Source organism: Rousettus aegyptiacus, unplaced genomic scaffold (genome assembly GCF_014176215.1).
Source record: "Rousettus aegyptiacus isolate mRouAeg1 unplaced genomic scaffold, mRouAeg1.p scaffold_m13_p_11, whole genome shotgun sequence".
Taxonomy (NCBI): domain Eukaryota; kingdom Metazoa; phylum Chordata; class Mammalia; order Chiroptera; family Pteropodidae; genus Rousettus; species Rousettus aegyptiacus.
In genome coordinates, this window is record NW_023416286.1 from 5,203,419 (window position 1) to 5,221,627 (window position 18,209).

The following is an 18,209-nucleotide window of genomic DNA, read 5'->3' on the forward strand; positions in this document are numbered from 1 at the left end:
ATTTATAGATATAATTACTAAACTTACTTTAAAAAAAATGTAGGTAAATATCATACAGGAAAAAAAGACAAAGGAAATAAAGCAAAGTGGTTAACCATAGTGGTAAATCTGGAGTTGTTATCTGGTGGGTTTTTTTCCTCCTCACCTTGCTCCTAATCATTAGTATTGCTGTAAAATTGATAAATGTTCCACTGTAGAAAAATTTAAACAATATAGTTAGGTTTTATAGAAGTTCTGTGAAACTCCATTATTTGGAGAGGACCCTTGATCATGTTTTATGAACATCTCTTCAGATTTCCCTTTCTGCTAGATACACGTAATTTTATGTAGAGTCAATCACCTATATGTGTTTTCTTCAGACATCCTGTATCACAAAGTATGAAATGGCACAATTCTTTACCCATGCCAGTTGGTTTCCACGTTGTTCTTTCCTGTGATACATAAATAACATGACAGACATATCTGTGACTGATCTTTTCTCACTTGTTCAAATCTCTTTAGAACTGTGAGAACAAGTTAGAATATACAGTACTAAAAACATGGTTACTTTAAAAGATGCAACATTTTGCCCATGCAATTAAAAAAAATGAAGGAGTATGTAATAACAATGTGTTTCACTACTAAATTAACCTTGCAGACATACACCATTTTGTGGAGTGTTTTCATGTCTTTTTTTTAACATAGTTGAGAACTGTAGAAATAAAATAATTTCTAGGATAAGATGTCGTACGCTATAAGAAAAATAAAATCACCAGAACCTGATTGTGTTATCTTCAGACTTTTAAGGTGACCCAATGGGTCCATATGGTAATTTTAAGAAAAAAGTTGAGTTTATTCTTTTTAGTTTTTTTCCTATTTTTGAAGACCTCTAAAAAATAATAAATTATCAATCCTTACTAATAATTAGGACTGCTCAAAAAAGAGAGTAAAAAACTAAAATTGAGCCCATTTGACACTGATCATGTACCAGGGCTAAGTGTGCTTTTCTGGAAAGGTAAGAAGCAATGAGTACTTCACCACCAGGAGGTCTGTCTAGAAAACTCTTGTGTTTCCAACTTTTAAACAAAAGGAATATTACATTGTTGTTTTTATTAAAGAAATATTTTTTTCTAAACCTAAACTAATGCAAAGATATGTAATGAAGCAAATGTAAGGCTGGAAAAAGTAACCCTTTAAAGTGTGAGCACAGAACAGGAAAAGTATAAAAAATTATTAATGGAACGATCACCTGTACCCAGAAAAGAGTTAATAAAGCAAGCCTGAAACTTCTATTCTCTCACCTTAATTGATAAGGCTGGTGTTCTGTGCCAAAATTGTATGGTCTGGTTAATGTTGAACATAAACCTTTTGGGTATGTTTCCTTCTGGGAGTCTGAAATTTTGTTTTTTGCCAGATATAAGGGAACTTACGAAAGTGCCACTCCACGCTCCACCCCCACACTCCTGGGGTCAGCTGTGTTCCTCTAGAATTAACCCTTCATTCTGTCTCACTAGCTGCTGAAGAGTGTTGAGTTCACCATGAGGCCCTAAGAACGCAACAGGGAAAGGACTCTTGTAAGCTCACACCTCATCTCCTCCAGACTTCACTCCATGTGCACTTTTCCTTTGCTGAATCTTTCACTATAACAAATCTTAGTCATAAGACTAAAATGTGGAGGCCTGAGTCCTTCGGGTGGACACCAAACCTAGAGGTGGTCCTGGAGACCACCAAGATATACCTGTAAGCATAATACTATAATCCAATTTCTACTGATTCAGTCATGTTTTTATTTCCAGTCTTTTTTTCTACTCGGTTTGACATAAATTTGGATCACGGCATACATCTAATTTTGTCTTTTCTTACTTGTAAATTGACGTTTTACTTATAGAAGAAAAGTTTTAGAGCAGTTAGCATATGTGCATAGCTGAATGAACTGCCACAAACAAATGAGTTCATAGTTTTTGTTTTTATTTTTACTGAGACATAACTCGCATGCCGTAAAATTTACCCTTTCGAAGTATGCAGTTCAGTGGTTTTGGTATGTGCAACCAGCACCAAAATCTAGCCCCAGAACATTTTCATAATCCCAAAAAGAAACCCCAAACCCATTAGTCATCAACTCCCCGTTCCCCTTCACCACTGAAGACTACTAGTCTCTATGATATAGCTACCTTAAAAGAAAATTCTTTTCATGAGTATTGCGTTTTCCAGCGTCATAAAAGTCTTACCAAAATTACTACATACTAATCCAGTGTAAATATAACCTACTTGACCAATTCTCTATTAAGAAATTTAGATCTGCCCGGTATTTTGTTATTAGAAATAAAGTGATAAATCAGGTATAAAGTGATACACCAAACCTTTGCGTCAAAATATTTACCTAAAATACACCTCTATTATATTAGTGAGTCAAAGAATCTTAAGGTTTTTATACCTAGTGCCTATATCCCTTCTAGAAACAAAATGACCAATTTCCATTAGCACCAGGAGTTATAAAACAGGCACAGAAATACAACAGAGTTGCAAGAGAATTGGCAAAGGAAGCAATAAATTCTTTTTCTCTCAAAAAGAACAGAAGCAAAAGGGACAAATAATTAGCAAATAGAGTAATGCTACACATAACAAGGACGTGAGCTACATCAACAGTTTTACCAGAAAAGAGATTACTCCTCACAGAACATAAGTTTTCTTCTTCTAAGTTAAAGGTTTTACAATTCATCTTGCCCTACTCAACCTCTGACTTTCTATTGAGTGTAGATTACCAATGTTCAGTTAGTTTAAAAAGAAACCATTAAAGCTTTTCCCAAGGAAATTCTGAAATAAATTTGCCCCCAAAAGAGCTATACCCGGGAAACAAAGTGGCCAAGCATTTATGCACCATAATGTTTGTCACAAGAGTACTTATGAAAGCATAAAAGGGAAACAACCTAATGTCTAAAAATGGCATGTCTCATGTCCAAGGAGCAGTTAGTGAAATACTATGAAGCATTTCTAGAGATATGCGAAAAAAACTCACAACATACCAATAAGTAACACTTTATAAAAAGAATGTTTACTAATAAATTCTTCAGTTTATCATAAACAACTAAATCCCAAAGGTAACAAAACAGGTAGATGTAAAGGAGAAAGTCCAAAATGTCTTCTGAAATCTTCTCTCCTACAAAACTAAAATAAGAGCTTAACAGTATAAGCCCTCAAAAGCTTAAGAGGAAACAAATTCAAATGGCAGTACATTCTGAAAAAAACCGTCCTGTACTCTTCAAAAATACCCATGCCAATGCCAGTGATATTTTTGTCATTTGGGGAACTATTACAGATAAAAGGACATTATAGACAACTAAACTCAATGTATCACCTCTGACTACTAGGTTTGAAAAAGAAGATAAAGGTTATTACTAGGCAAAGGGAAATATTTAAATATGGATTGTATATAACAATATTGAATAAACGTTAAATTCCCTCGGTGTGACAAACATAGTGTGGCTTCGAGAGAGAATAGTCTCAGCAGACACATGCCAAGTACTGTATCCTGGGGTAAAGTATGATATCTGCAGCTGAGTCTCAAATGAATTCACAAAAATCTGTGTGTATATAATGAGAGAAAATGTGGCAAAATGCTAACAATTAGTGAATACAGATACCGTTTATATTAACATTAAAGGGTTGTATTAAAGGGAAAAGTTTTTCTAACTGCAATTGAAATGGACATCATTTTCTACTTCTATTGAACCAACTCCAACATCGTTTTTAAGGCACCACTTAGAAAATGGTAAAATTAGACCACTATATTTTCATTTAACTTAACCTGCAATAATCTTTAAAAAGAAAAGAAAAAGGCTAGCAAGAGAAGAATTTAAGTGGTGCACGCCTATCATTCCCACATAGTGATCCAGGTGTATCTCAGTGTCTAACAATGTGAACATACCACTGTTGTCCAAAGTACAGGTTTTTCATTTTCCTTTTTCCCCTTGTTTTTCTGCTTCTTGTAATTTCAGAAGAGCATAAATATATAACCTGTATGTACAGGCGAAAACTTTCAAGACACCTCACAAAGGATACAAAAATAGCCAAAAAGCACATGAAAAGGTGCTCATTACTAGTCGTTAGGAAAATAAAATTTAAGCCACAATGAGACACACCTACCTACGCTCTATAAAATACCTAAAAGACAGACACTATCGAGTGTCGGTGAGGACACGGAACAACTAGAATACTCCCATTAATTGCTGGGGGGAATGTAAAATGGTACGAGCACTTTGGAAAAGTTTGGTAGTTTCTTATAAAGTTTAATATATCCCATTTACTCCTAAATAGTACCCAAGCCACATGAAATCATAATGTTCACAAGAAGCCTTGTACACAAATGTTCATCATGGCTTTATTCACAATAACCAACAGGGGAAGCAACTCAAATGTCCACCCATAGATCACTGGAAAAAACTATGATTAGGTCCATATGAAGGAGTACAACTCAGCCATAAACAGGAACAAAATACTAATACAATAACAGAGATGAAATCTCAAACATTATGCTAAGCAAAAGGAATCAGACACAAAAGAATACATACTACATGATTTCATTTCTATGAAATACCAAACTAATTTAGTAACAGAAAGATCACTAGCTGTCTGGGACATAAATACGGAGTGGAGAATAACTCCAGAAGAGCACAAAGGGACTTTTGTTGATTGATGGAAATATTCTATATTTTGACTGTGGTGGTAGGTAACGTAAATATATATACATTTGTTAAAACTCAATGATTTAAAACTGGGTACATTTTAATGGATGTAAATTATACCTCAATTTTAACTAAAATGTTATTAATTCATTATTTAAAAACAAGACATACCTTGTTTCATTGCAATTCGCAGATATTTCGTTTTTTACAAATTGAAGGTTTGTGGCCACGCTGTGTCAAGCAAGTCTATTAGCACCACTTTTCCAACAGCATTTGCTTTTTTTTAGCAATGAAGCATTTTTAAATTAGGGTATGTACGTTCTTTAAAAACATAATGCTACTGCATACTTATACAACTACGACAGATGTAAACATAACTTTTATATGCAATGGGAAACCAAAAAAATCATGTGACTTGCTTTACTGCCTTATTTGTTTTATTGCAGGTGTCTGGAACCTAACTCACAAAGCCTCTGAGGTGTGCCTGCATAAAATTTTGCTTTGCATATATGTTCGGTAAGCTGAATGAAAATCATAATACAAAACACTCCTGAGATTCAAGTACGAATCAAGACGCGTTAGTTTGAAAAAGTGTGATCCAGATTTCTAAAGGAATACAAAAATTCCTTATTTATAGGCACTGAGTATTTACTCAACACCCACTTACTGTATAGCGAAACATTATGAACTATTAAAAAAAGACAGAAATCCAAAACAGAGAGAACTCCATATGTAACTGCACAGAAGAATGACAAGATGTTTCAAACTTACGTTGTTAGCAGGAACGCCCCATCACCACATCTTTCCAGAGCCTTTCGTGCAGGAGGTTTTGCTGCAAATTCCACAAAACCTTTTCCTGTAGCTCTGCCGCGATCATCCACAACCACGACGGCTTTCTCTACTGGACCGAACTGGGAAAATGCTTGCTCTAGCAGCTCATTGGAGACGACTGGAGAAAGGTTTTTGACAGTTAGGGCTGCCCCATGTGTAGCAAAACGAATTCGGAGAGGTCTGCTCTTCAAAATAGTGCCATCCAGCTCTGCTTTTGCAATTTCAGCCAGTGTTCTGGATTCCTTAAGAGGAAAAAAATCACTTTGTAAAGATGGTAGGAACACAAAAATTTTAAATAGTGGTTTGTTTTTAAGGAATATAGCTAAGTAGCTTTAGAAAATGATTGATAAGGTCACTTTGTTTTTTTCGTTTTTCGACTTTGGTATTACATGCATTTTATTAATTATTCAAAGAGAAGTAATTTTGAAAATTTTAAGTACAAAGTCCTAACCCCAAAGTCCCATTAAAAGTTATCACTTAAAGATTATCTGATCATAACAAGCTGTTAAAAATTCCAAGCAATATCTTTTTAAAATCTCCTACATATATTAAAAGAAATACATAATTACTTTCAATACCAAGTACCAGTTACTACAAACTATTGTTGAAAATAGAATTCCCTATGCAATCCAAGTTTTTGATATTCCTATCTTAATAAAAAACCCCACCTCTCCAATGTCAAATCTCCTTTCCTCTTTATTTCATTCTCTTTAATAGCCGTGAAAACTACTATCAGGTGCTGTTAATCACTTCTCCAGAAATACTTCCATGGGCTACACATTTCTCGCCATTACACTGAGAGAAGCATACACACACATTCATGGGTTATAAGAGTTCTTTCCATTTAACAGAAAAGTATGTGCACATGCACTTATTGTAGACTAAAAAACACATTCATTGCTAAAACCATGAGGTGGTCCTTCTTGAAGAATTCAAAGCTGGTATAGAATATAGGCATCTAAAACAAACAAACTGGAAAACTTAATAATACAGGTATGTTTCTTTTTTGTGTCGTGAGAACTCTCCAGGGAGAACTGAAAGAGATTTGATATGCATTTTTAAGAAGAGTAGAAATATTCCGTCTTATGAAAAAGTCTTAAGCTCCCAATAGCTCTTGATTCAAACCCTAAAATGCTCACAACAGCTTTAAATTACTGGTCTTACGCAAAAAAAAAAAAAAAAAAAAAAAGTCTACCTAGAGAACTAATATTACAAAGATAAATGAATCTAACCTTTTTATAAATATTCAAAATGCCATTTTGTTTTTCACTCTTAACAGTAGTAGTGGTACCAGCTAACATTTAATGAACATATAACAAGAAATAGGTACGTAATACTTCATATAATCCAATACTCCGAGAGGCAGATCTTAGGAATGGAGTTTTGAATTAAAATTCTGTCAGGTATATTTGGTAATGGGAAGAGAAATGAGGATATTTCATGGGATAATGATAATGTTCTCTATCTTTATAGGAGTTTAAGTTAAACAGATGGATGCAATTGTCTAAAATCACCCAATCATACACTTAGAAGATGGGCATTTCACTGTATGTAGATTTCAAATACTTTTTAAAATAATATTGGACTCTAATTAATGATAAGCATGATGGAGTGTTTGAGAATCCTGAAATGATGAATGGAGAGAGATGAAGTTATGTGAAAAAAACATATACAACAAAATGTAACTGTAGAATCTAGGTGGTGGGTGTATGCATGTTCATGTGCATATCTCAAGTTTTTCATAAAATGTTTGGAGGCAGGGAGAGACAGAGCCTGGTAAAACTGCACCATGTCACAGAGGAAATCTCCTAGTCAGATTCAGGAAGATTCGTTCACATGTCAAATATTGGTGTTTTTTCAGAGGAAGCAAGAAATCTCAGTTTTTATGTTAAATCACATAATTCTTTACTGTTGGCAACAAATGCCATTTTTATTATTTTTTAGCCCAAGGAAAATGTTTATGCTGCCAGGAAGTTTCAATGCATAATCTTTTTTCAAAGTTTATACTGTCATGATTTTAAATGGTTCTACATCAGAGTTTTCAACCTCAGCACCACTGACATAGGCAAGATAATTCTTGTTGTGGGGGTGCTCTGTGGGTAGTTTATGCCAGTGGAACCACAGCCCCAGTTTGACAATCAATGTCTCCGGACATTTTGTCTCCAGACATTGTCAAATGCCCCTAGGAAACAAAACTACCCCATTCCAGAACCACAACTCTAAATGTGCACTGAAGTATCTGCAAATTCAATTAAAAATATCTATTTGAAATGAAACCAAAGATTTCTTTACTTCATGCCTCAGATAACTTTTACCAAATAGTTACTATATGCCAGTCATTCATCATTCTCTCTCTCTCTCTCTCTCTCTCTCTCTCTCTCACACACACACACACACACACACACATTCTCTTTCATTACCCCCACCAACAGTCTTATGAAGTAGGTTTTATTACCGTCCCCATTTCACATATGTGAAAACAGGCCTAGAAAAGTTGAAGTAACTTGCCCAAGATCACACTGCAATTGTCGATCTGAATCTATAAAGAATTCACAATCTCCACCAGTACACCATAAATTCCAACTGGTGTTCCTGTATCACTATGCATAAAAAGTAAAACTACAGGGTTCTTAACTAAAAGGAATACAAAAAATAAAAATAACAAGAAACTAAGTGACTACCCCAAGACAGAGACTGCTTAAACTAGAGTCTAACGATTTTCAATGAACCCTTTCCAAAGCACCTTATCTTTTCTCTCACTGTTTACTTGTGCTTAAAATTCCTCACTGCAAAAGTCCTAAGTTAATAAGAAAATCCACTAACGCAAAATAGAATTGCGCCTTCAAGTCAGTCAACAGAAAGTTGATTAAATAACCTTCAGTATAGTCATACTGTGAAATACAATATGGTCTTTAAAAAAATCTAATGACATAAAAAGATGTCAAAGATGAATTAAATGAAAAACTCAAATCACAATGTGTTATGCTTGGTTTGATTTTTACTGGAAACATTATACAAAATCAACAGTGATCATGTTTAGTACAAGTACATAAGGAGACGGAAGATCTTTCACTAGTATAAAATTATAATTAAGAGAACTTCCCTGAAATAAAAGATGACTCGAAATCATTCTAGACAAGCCAGCTAAAAACACTTTGCAATGTTTTCTCAAACATCTGATCATTCTGTAAGAGGCATACATTATTTCACCATTTAAAATTTTTAAAAAATGGGAGGAGGTTTAGTTTCCAATGACTAAATAAAAGTAAATTCAGGTGGTTTCTAATAATTTTACCAGAATGGTTCTCCAACTTTAGCAAGCATCAGAGTAACATAGAGAGCTGGTTAAAATATAAGATTGCTGAGCCCAAACCCCCAAATTTCTGACTCTGTAGATGTAGACAGGGGCCCCATAATTTGCATTTCTAACAAATTCAGTTTAACTGATTGATGAGGTGAGACGATTTTTGCTGTTCCAGAGTCAGCACTGCTAGCATCAATGGCGGGGGGGGGGGGGGGGGGGGGAGGAGGGTAAAAGAACTCAAGAGGCCCTCTGCTTACACTAGGAAGAGATCTGAAGCAGTTGGGTAGAAGCCACACTTCTGTGCATCACTGTTCCCGATATCTGGTTTACTACAGCTAAGAAGTAGGGGGTGGAGGGTGGGTAAAAGTGGAAAATGAGTCCAAGTGAAACTAATACCAGTTTTCACTACATTAAACTAGCTTTAAAATGCACTACAATTTTAAGGTCAATTTATCCAATCTAAATTGTGAACCAGTTAAAACCTAAAAAGCAGCTTTTGGATCTAAAATTCCACAAAATGTGTCCAAAATACACTCACAGTCTATTTCATCCCTAATGTATCATGGGCTCACAATATGGATTAGAACCTTACAAAGAAGTGCGACCTATCTTCCCCATCTTTAATATATTAGCAGTGCTGACCCTGTACCATCTAAAAAAGGTCTCAGCTCATCGATTAATTAGGAAACTACAACCACTGGTCTAAAAAAATTATTTGTATCTTGAAGATGAATTATTCAAGGGGTAAAAAGTACCTCTAAAACATAAATCAGACAAAACTACACTATTTTAGAGCCATTACACCACCACCACACACTCCAACCACTATACCAGTACTTACGTTCAGATCAGGTATACACTATGAAATTTTCCTTACAAAAAATACATAACAGCTCTGAAATATCTAAAGCTTGTATACTTGCCTGTTAATCATAGAGTTCAAATTAAACAGTAAAGCTACCCATAAAGTCAAGTTTTGTAAACTAAATTCTAATTCCCAAATGACAAATTTTTAACATTCTTACACAAAAATTTAGGATGATAGGTTTGGTTTGGAGGAGCATACATCAGAGGAGCAAAACAGCAGCAGCCTTTCTCACCTCATTTCATAATCTGAGTTTTAAAGAGCAGTGAGCTATGCTATCCAATGTAGTAGCCACTAGCCACATGTGGCTACGTAAATTAAGAATAAACAAGATTTAAAACTCGATGCCTCAGCAACAACAGCCAGAGTTCAAGCACTGAGCAGTCGTCACACATGGCTAGTGTCTACTGGACAGCACGAATCCACAGCATTCCCATCACTGCGGAAAGTTCTACTGCACAGCACACATACACTAGAGGAGGAACGATTATTAGCAGCTCTAAAGATAGAAAGAAAAAAGATTCTTCCATGCCAATAAAATGTTTACTCGCTTATTTTTAAGTGCAAGCCTTCCAGACGTCAACTTTAGAACAGAGCAAGAAGATGCCAGAAGCTAAAGATTGTAAAAATGTTAAATATCATCCTTTTGGAAAGCTTACCAAAAATTGTCTACAATACTTTATTGCAGAAACCTAACTTTCTTTAACAATTGTTTTGATTTATATTAAAAACAATTTTACCAAGCAACATTTTCTCTAATGTCTAAAAGATAAGTGCATTTATAATTTAATGTTCAAAATGTGATCACTTAACTTGAATGTTAAGGAAACTTCCGCCTCTCATTAATGCCCCATGAAGATCTACCCTTCTTGAAGTCATGTAGATGTTCAAATGCTCTCCATAAACCATAGTGTCATTTAACGACAATTTTCTCTACATATTAAAATTCTGCCTTGTCCCAAATTCGAAAGCTAAAGTTCCAACAGTTTCCAGGTAAAATTTGAGGATCAAAGGAGACCACACACGTATTTGTGTAAAACTCACTTAGTTGTTTAAAAATGCCTCCGAGATGTTTTATTGGGAAAACATCCAGCATCTGAACGTGAACTACGACAATATCGTGCAACCGACACTGATGGCATTCACAGGAAGACCAAATAAAGCCCTTTTGTGCTGTAAACGTAAGCCCTCACTGGTCAAGTTCTTTTGTACTATAAAGGAGGCAAAAACTGCGCGTGCTACTTACTGAATGATAGCCTTTTACGACTTAGATTACGAAAGGATAAAATGCATAGTCTAGGGTTAAAACGCGTGCGCGAAACAGTACACAATTCCAACCCGTGGAAAGCTCCCGAACGCGGGGGAGAGGAACACATTACAGCGGCCCCGCGACAATGCCACCGCGTCGCGGCCCATGGCGGGCTGCGCCGAGGCGGGAGGCGCGGGGAGCAGCAGCGGGGCGTACGGTTCCACGGACGCAGGGCCGCGGAGGCCCGGGCCGCTGGAGTGACTGACTGTGCGCGGAGCGAGTCCCGGCGCCCCGCGCCCGCCCGGGGGGACCCGCCCCCCGCGCCCCGGAGCCGCGCGCCTCAACCGCCGGCCGGGCCGCCGCGCACTCACCAGGCGGATGAAGCCGAAGCCGCGGTCGCGGTTGATGAAGACCTCGCTGGGCTCGCCGTAGCGCTCGAACAGCCTCTTGAAGTCCTCCTCCGTGATGTCGGTGGGCAGGTTGCCCACGAAGAGGCGGCAGCGCTGCGTGTACGTCTTCTCGCCCGGCTTGAGGAAGCTCTTGATGTCGATGGTGAAGCCCGCCTCCTCGTCCGGCCGCTCCTCCGCGGGCGCGGGCGGCGCCGGCTCCCCGGCCAGCGCAAGCGCCATGGCGGCCGCCGGCTCGCCGTCGCCCGCTGCTGACTCGAGAGCGCGCAGGCGGGCCGGGTTTTTCTCAATGCGGACTTGTTTCAGGTTTCCTCTCAGCATCATCTCGGGGCGGCGCCTCGCAGCCTGGGGCCAACCCTGCAGCTGTGTCTGTGCCGCTGCGTCCCCCTGTGCAGATCAGAACGGCAAAGAGAAAGCCCGAGACGGGGAGAGGTCGTCGCGCCAGCAGCGCTGCCCGCTCCGACTCGCGCCCGCGGCCGCTCCACGTTCAAAATGGCGCTGCCTCCGGCCGCGGCCGGAAGAGACGCCGACCATAGGCCCCGCCCCCAGCGAGCGCCGGCCGCTGCGCCTGCGCACAACCGGCGGCGCCCGTGCCGTGGTGCCGGGCTTCCGCCGGGGTCGGAGAAAGGCGATCCCTCGGCCCGCGCCGCCCCCCTCCCGCCCGGAGAGGGCGGACTCTTGGTGGCGCTTAGGCGAACGGTTGGGCGGTGTGTGCGGCCGCGTGAAAATGCGATGATTTGGGGCAACAGCCATATTCTTACAAATATTCAGCTCCATTTTCACTACGGGAAAATGAAAACTTTGCCCATTGTATACACAGCGTTGAATAACAAGGTGTTTCCCAAGTAACTGAAACACGTAAAGACACGTGTTTTTATTGTTTTATTATGCTTCCTAAGGAAGCACTCCAAAGCTGTAAAATAAGCGTGCTTATGAAAGTAGTACGCACACTGACTCCTGTGGACCATAATCTGTGACAAGGGCCAATATTCTGTAAGGAGACAGATTGCAATTTTTTTAAGAGAGCTATATACAGTGTCTACCAAACTAGGCAATTCTGCCCAGTACCACTCCGTCACTGACACATGGTGAGTCTTCAATGTGTTAAAAAGAAATGAATTCACAGGCACTCTGCAAAACAGTTCAACCCGTTGCTCATGAAGTTAAACATATGACTTCACAACAGCAATCCCACTCTTGTTTAGCCAAGTGAAATGAAAACTTGTGTTCATATGAAAATCTCTATGCAACTGTTTATAGAGGCTTTATTTGTAATCGGCAAAAAACAAAATACTGGAAACTCTAATGTCCAACTGGTGAATGGATACTGTACATTTATGTAATAGAATATTCTAAGGAATAAAAATAAACTACTGAAAAGCTGCATGCTGTATATATGACATTCTGGAAAAGACAAAGCCATAGCTACACAAAACATAAGTGGCCGCCAGGAACCAAGAGGGAGGAAGGAGTTGACTACATAAGGACACAAAGAAATTAAGAAATTTTTGGAATGATGGAATTTTGATTGTGGTAGCGGCTACACAACTTTATTTGTCTAAACTTGGTAGAACTGTGAACTAAAAGGGTAAATGTTATTGTATTTAAATTGTACCTTAAAAGAAAAATGTAAAGCTATACAAAGAACTAAAATTAAATACCATGAGGACTAAGCTCTATGTACCTCGTTACCACAAAAATTCTCATTGACCAGACTCTAATAACTGTACAGCTCTGTAAATTCTTCAATCTGACCAAATTCCCTCTCCCTCAATTGCTCCAAAGCCTTCTACTGAGTGTTTGGAAACTCATTCTGTCATCAGCAAAATCCCCTGCCCTGTGCTTTCCCTCCAAACATCCCTCCACCTTCCTGTTTTAACTGGAACATCGCTTTCCTCTGAAGACTGCTTCCCCCGCAGCAGCATCACTAGAAGTAAATGTGTTTTTTCCTACATCCCATGTGTCACTGGACTTGAGGAGGGGATACATGACGTTGTCCTTGGTCCCTTGCAAATTGGAGACCATTTTCTCTCCTTCAGCAAAAAGCCCAGATCCAAAAAGCTCGTGCCAACATAAACCTCCCCTCTTCTCTCTCTCTTCATTATCCCCCTCTCTCTCCCTGTGATAACTTTCCAAGACCACTCTTTAAATGTATGACCACAAACATCAGGTAGGAACTCAGTCCTAAGTATTTCTCTCTCCTAATTTCCTATACAATTTCACATGGTTTGCTCTCAAACCCACATTCTGACCCACCACACTCCTAGCTGATACTGTCAACTTTTACTAATTGCACAGAAGAAGAAAAAAAAGACAATCAGAATAAAATCACCTTATTCTACTAGCACCAAATCTACCTAGCTCCATATGTGGCTGCACACACTGCCTCCCTTCCTGCTAACATTGAATGATTTGCCAGTGACCTCTAATGCAGCCCCCTGGAGAGCATCTTCTTTCCGAGCATTTTGCTTCTGCAGTTACCTGATCACCTACCCAAGTGATCAATTACCTGATCAGTACTGAACTACTTCCACCTGCAAAACAAACTGCCAATAGAACTTAAAAGGAAAAGAAAAAACCCCTTTGTAGACCATATGTTGTCTTTCAGCTACTATTTCTTTGAGAGATAGAGAGGGGAGAGAGAGAAACAGAAGGAGCAGGAGGGGTCATCCATATTTTGTCTCTGTTCATCTCTCGATTTCTCCTTAAGCCACAGTAATGAGATGTCTAGGCCCACATTCCATTCCTCTACAACCTCTCCTGTCACAGTGGGCAGCAGCCTCCACTTTATCAGATGCAACGGTCAAATCTCAGACCTGTCAGCAGCATTTGACGTTGCAGATCTGTGCCTTAGTTTTGTCACGTGTAATGTGAGAATAATACCTACCTCGCAGGTACTGCACATATTAACGAATTAAAATATAGCCTTTGGAAAATATTCTGGCACCATAAATTAGTATTATGATTATCGGTCACTTCCCTCCTGCCTTCTTGAGACACGGTTCCTTCTTCTGCACTATCACGTTCTCCTGCTGTTCTTACAACTCACTGGCCACTCCTCGGTCTGTGTCTTTCTTGGGAAGACATAACAAATTCATTCCTTGTTCTATCATTCCTTTCCTAAGCGAACTCGACGTCTTTACAGGCACGTTCTGACAACCCAAACGTGCAATGAAGGTGGGAGTGATGATGGACACCTGCAGGCACTGGTGCTTCCTAATGTCCATGTTTTCCACGCTCTTGGCCCTCTGAATGTGCAGCGTACTTTGCAGGCTCTCGTAGATTCGTTAGCCTAAAATAAGAAGGCCCGTTGAAGTGAGAGGCAACAGCATTTATTTGAGATCAGTAAGAATAGCGATTCAAAAAGCACTGACTCACTCAGGCAGAAGCCCAAATAGTGTTCAGATGGGGACACAAAGGCCATGGCGTTTGTCAGAAGGGAAGGAGGACAATGATATTCACAGAAGGCGTTGCTCTCAGCGCAGATAACATAACATAGTAATGTCAATTCTCAAGAATGTTTTGGATTTTCAGTCCGGTAGCCATCGGTCCAGTAGTCATAAGATCTGCTTTCTGGGTTTTTTTGGCAGTTTTTTGGAACATAGTGTCACCTCAGGCCCAGTCCAAAGGTCATCTTGCCGGTTAACATCCCAAAGGGTGGAGGCCTACGACTGCAAGGCAGTTCCTCGGGTGTGGCAACTCCGGCTCCATTTTAAAGTGGCTCCATTTATTTTTTTTGACAGGTTCATGCTGGTAGGTCCTCACAGTCTGCAGTGTCAGCTGACCTCCATTGCAAAGCACCTCGGCCATTCTTTACAGTGGATGACACAGTGTTTGTCCTTCGGCCTTTCATAAACCGCCGTTGGCGAATTCCTTTCACAGTGATGGTGGCCTCTTGTGCAAACGTGGTCATTGCCAAGGCCCGTGGACGAGAAGAGTACACTCACCTCTCACTAAACTGACACTTCGTTGGTGTGATGGAAGTAGATCCACAAGAGAATGTTCTTAGATGTATGTCAAAGTCCCGCTGGTTCCCAAGATCTCAGGGTGCAACACTTTTGCAGGAGTGTGCGACCTGCACTCAGTCACGAGGCATTGGTGGCCAGGAAGCCTGCTAGTGAACGGTCTCCTCCAACACGTCCACTCCTGCTACTCAGGGGGTCGTGTCGCAGCAGCTCTGGTGACATGTCCCCACGCGTGGGAAGCGCGTGTCCCAAATTGTAACATCTTTACCTTCATGTGCTGTGGGCACAGGAGGCTCCTGGATTAACGGGTCTCAGGGTGTGGTCTCCATTTCTCTGATTTTTAAAAACGTCCTCTACTTCACTTTTTTTTCTTTTAAGGCGCTATAACTTCCGTTTATCTCCTTGTTTTGCTTCGTCTTTACTTCTGAAATTGTTTATTTCTAATTCTTTCTCAAGATCTGTAAGTTCATTTCTGAGTTTTCCTGTTTTTAATTCATGTTGTTCTATCAAATCATGGGTCAATTTCTTGGGAGTCCTTTTGTCTCTTTTATCGTTTGGAAGAAAAACATGCTGTTCTAACGTTTTCTTGACATGTCTTTCTGGAATGTTTTTATTACCTTTCAATTTCTTCCTTATTCTCTTATAAGGTTGTGGTACTTTTGCTTTTTTTGTACATTGAATTGTTTTTCTGAATCATCAGAAAGTGTGTTTAGGAGAGAGAAAGCTCTTCCATCTGCTGTTTTTGTGGGTCACAAAACTATGTCAACCTGCTTTCCAAGATGGCCTGGCTGTCTCCCCACTTACACATTTCCCCGGATCTCTCTCTCTGCTCGGTCCTCTATTACCCCTAACCAGCTCAAATCTGATTTCTCCATGTGGGACCTAATCCTTTTTTTCTTTTTTTATGGGGCCTCATTTTTGAAGAGCATCCCAACTGTTCAGTTTTGGGAGCTGAGGCTCCTCCCCTGGGCCCCTCGCACTCCTTAGTCATGGAATTAGGAGAGCCCCCTCCTGTCCAGGCGTGCCCGGACTGGCCTGCCGTACCTGTCAGTTCAGTACCTGTGTGCTCCCTGGGGGTTCTAATAGTCTCAGATCCCCCGTGCCCTATGCCTTGCTTTCCCCCTTAGGGCTGACCATGCTCGGAATTTGTCCTCATCCACTTGTATTTTGGAATTTGTGAATTTGTGAAGACGCCTTGTCACTTATTGTTAGAGAAAATGTTGTCATGGGTCTTTGGCGTTGCTATTTGCTTTGTTTTTAATGGTGATTAGGGAAGGTCCAAACACCATGCCGACGCCCCCATCTCACTTCTTGGTTCTTAACGAAGGCACATTTGCCAATCTATCTTTAATTTTTACGGTTGCTGCCTTTTGGGTCTTGCTTAAGAAATTCTTGCCTCTCCCAAGGTCATGAAAATACTTTACGTTCTCTTACAAAAGTTCCATAGTTGTATTTCTCATATTCAAGTCTATGGCCAATCTCAAATACATATTTGTGCACAGAGACAGGGGTCAAGGCTCATTTTTTCCTATGGATAGCCAATTTACCTCGCATCATTTATTGATAAGACCCCCTCCCCCACTGAACCATGGTGCCTTCGCTGTAAACCAGGTTTACACACGAGCAGCTTAGTTTCCAGGCTCTCCAATCTACTCCACTTCATGGACCTATCTGCCTGACCCTGCAAAGTCGTCAGACCCAACCATAGTTTTATATAACGTTCTGATGTGGTGGGGGCGGGGCTTCAAATGTATTGTCTCATGAATATTTTGGATATTACCCTAAGACTTTGCATTTCCTATAAACTTTACAAATACACCAAAAAAAACCAAGATGAGCTTTTGACTGGGACTGTGTTGAATCTAGACCGATATCAAAACTAACATCTTCACGTCTTCCAAAGTAGGAAAATGGTTATTCAAGCTTTCTTTAAATGTTTTATAGGCTGCTGTGGAGATTATGCATCTCTTTCACTAGATTATTCCTATGTATTTGGTTCTTTGATGTTACTGTAAACAGCATTTAGCTTCATTTTCTTATTACTAATATATAGAAATACAATTTTTTAAATATGTTGGCCTTGCAGTGAACTTCTCCATTAAATTCCCTTATTAATAATAATAGTTGGCTGCCAAGTATTTTGGTTTTTCTAAAATATGTAGACGTGTCATATATAGAAATGATATGCAAATGAGTTTGTCTTCCTAATCATCATAACTTTTACCTTGCCTTATTACACTAACTAGGACCTCAAGCAATATTGAATAAAAATGAGAATAGTGAACAACTTTGTCTTGTTCCTTAACTCAGGGAGAAGTTATTTTACTATTATTTATGATCTCAATTATAGGTTTTTGTCGATTCCTTTGAGTTTCCCTCTCAATTTGCTGTTTTTATTATGAATGGTTGCTGAGTTTTATCAAATGCTTTCTTAAATATGACAGTTTGTAGTTTTTCTCCTTTTACTGTTCTCGTGGTAAACTATTATCAATTGATTCCAGTAGTTAAACTAGGCTTTTTTCCTGATGTAACTTTAGTTAAGATATATCATCTTTTGTATTAGTGCAATCTATCACCAATATCATACTTTGGCCTTTAGTATGTTCACGAGAGAGAATGACCTATAATTTTTCTTTGTGTTGTTTTTGTCACGTTTTATCAGGACATTTCTGGCCTTCCAGAAAGTTGGAAAGGGCCTTTTTCTTTTTATTCTCTGGGAGCGTATGTTTAAGACTGGTGTTCTTTCTTACGGAAGATTTCACCACAGAGGAATCTAAGCCTATCGTTTTCTTTGTGGAATGGCTTGTAACTTCAGAGTCAACCTCTGCAGTAGAGACGGGCCTATTCGGATTTTTTTATTGGGGAGATTGGATCAGCTGTTTTTCAAGCGGCTTGCCTGTTGCACCAAGCTTGTCTGAGTCTGACCT

At 39.4% G+C, this 18,209-nt stretch overlaps 1 protein-coding gene across 1 annotated transcript in view; it reads right to left on the minus strand.

Annotated features, from left to right (window-relative positions):
- PSPC1 (paraspeckle component 1) overlaps positions 1–11,816 on the minus strand; it is a 58,101-nt gene extending 46,285 nt beyond the window's left edge. The window contains exons 1-2 of the mRNA XM_016131728.2: positions 11,282–11,816; positions 5,433–5,734 (exon numbers count right to left, since the gene is read on the minus strand). Coding sequence (XP_015987214.1) covers positions 5,433–5,734; positions 11,282–11,641 — 662 coding nt within the window. The 5' untranslated portion in view covers positions 11,642–11,816. The remainder of the gene's footprint in view (positions 1–5,432; positions 5,735–11,281) is intronic.
- Between the last annotated feature and the right edge of the window lie 6,393 nt (positions 11,817–18,209).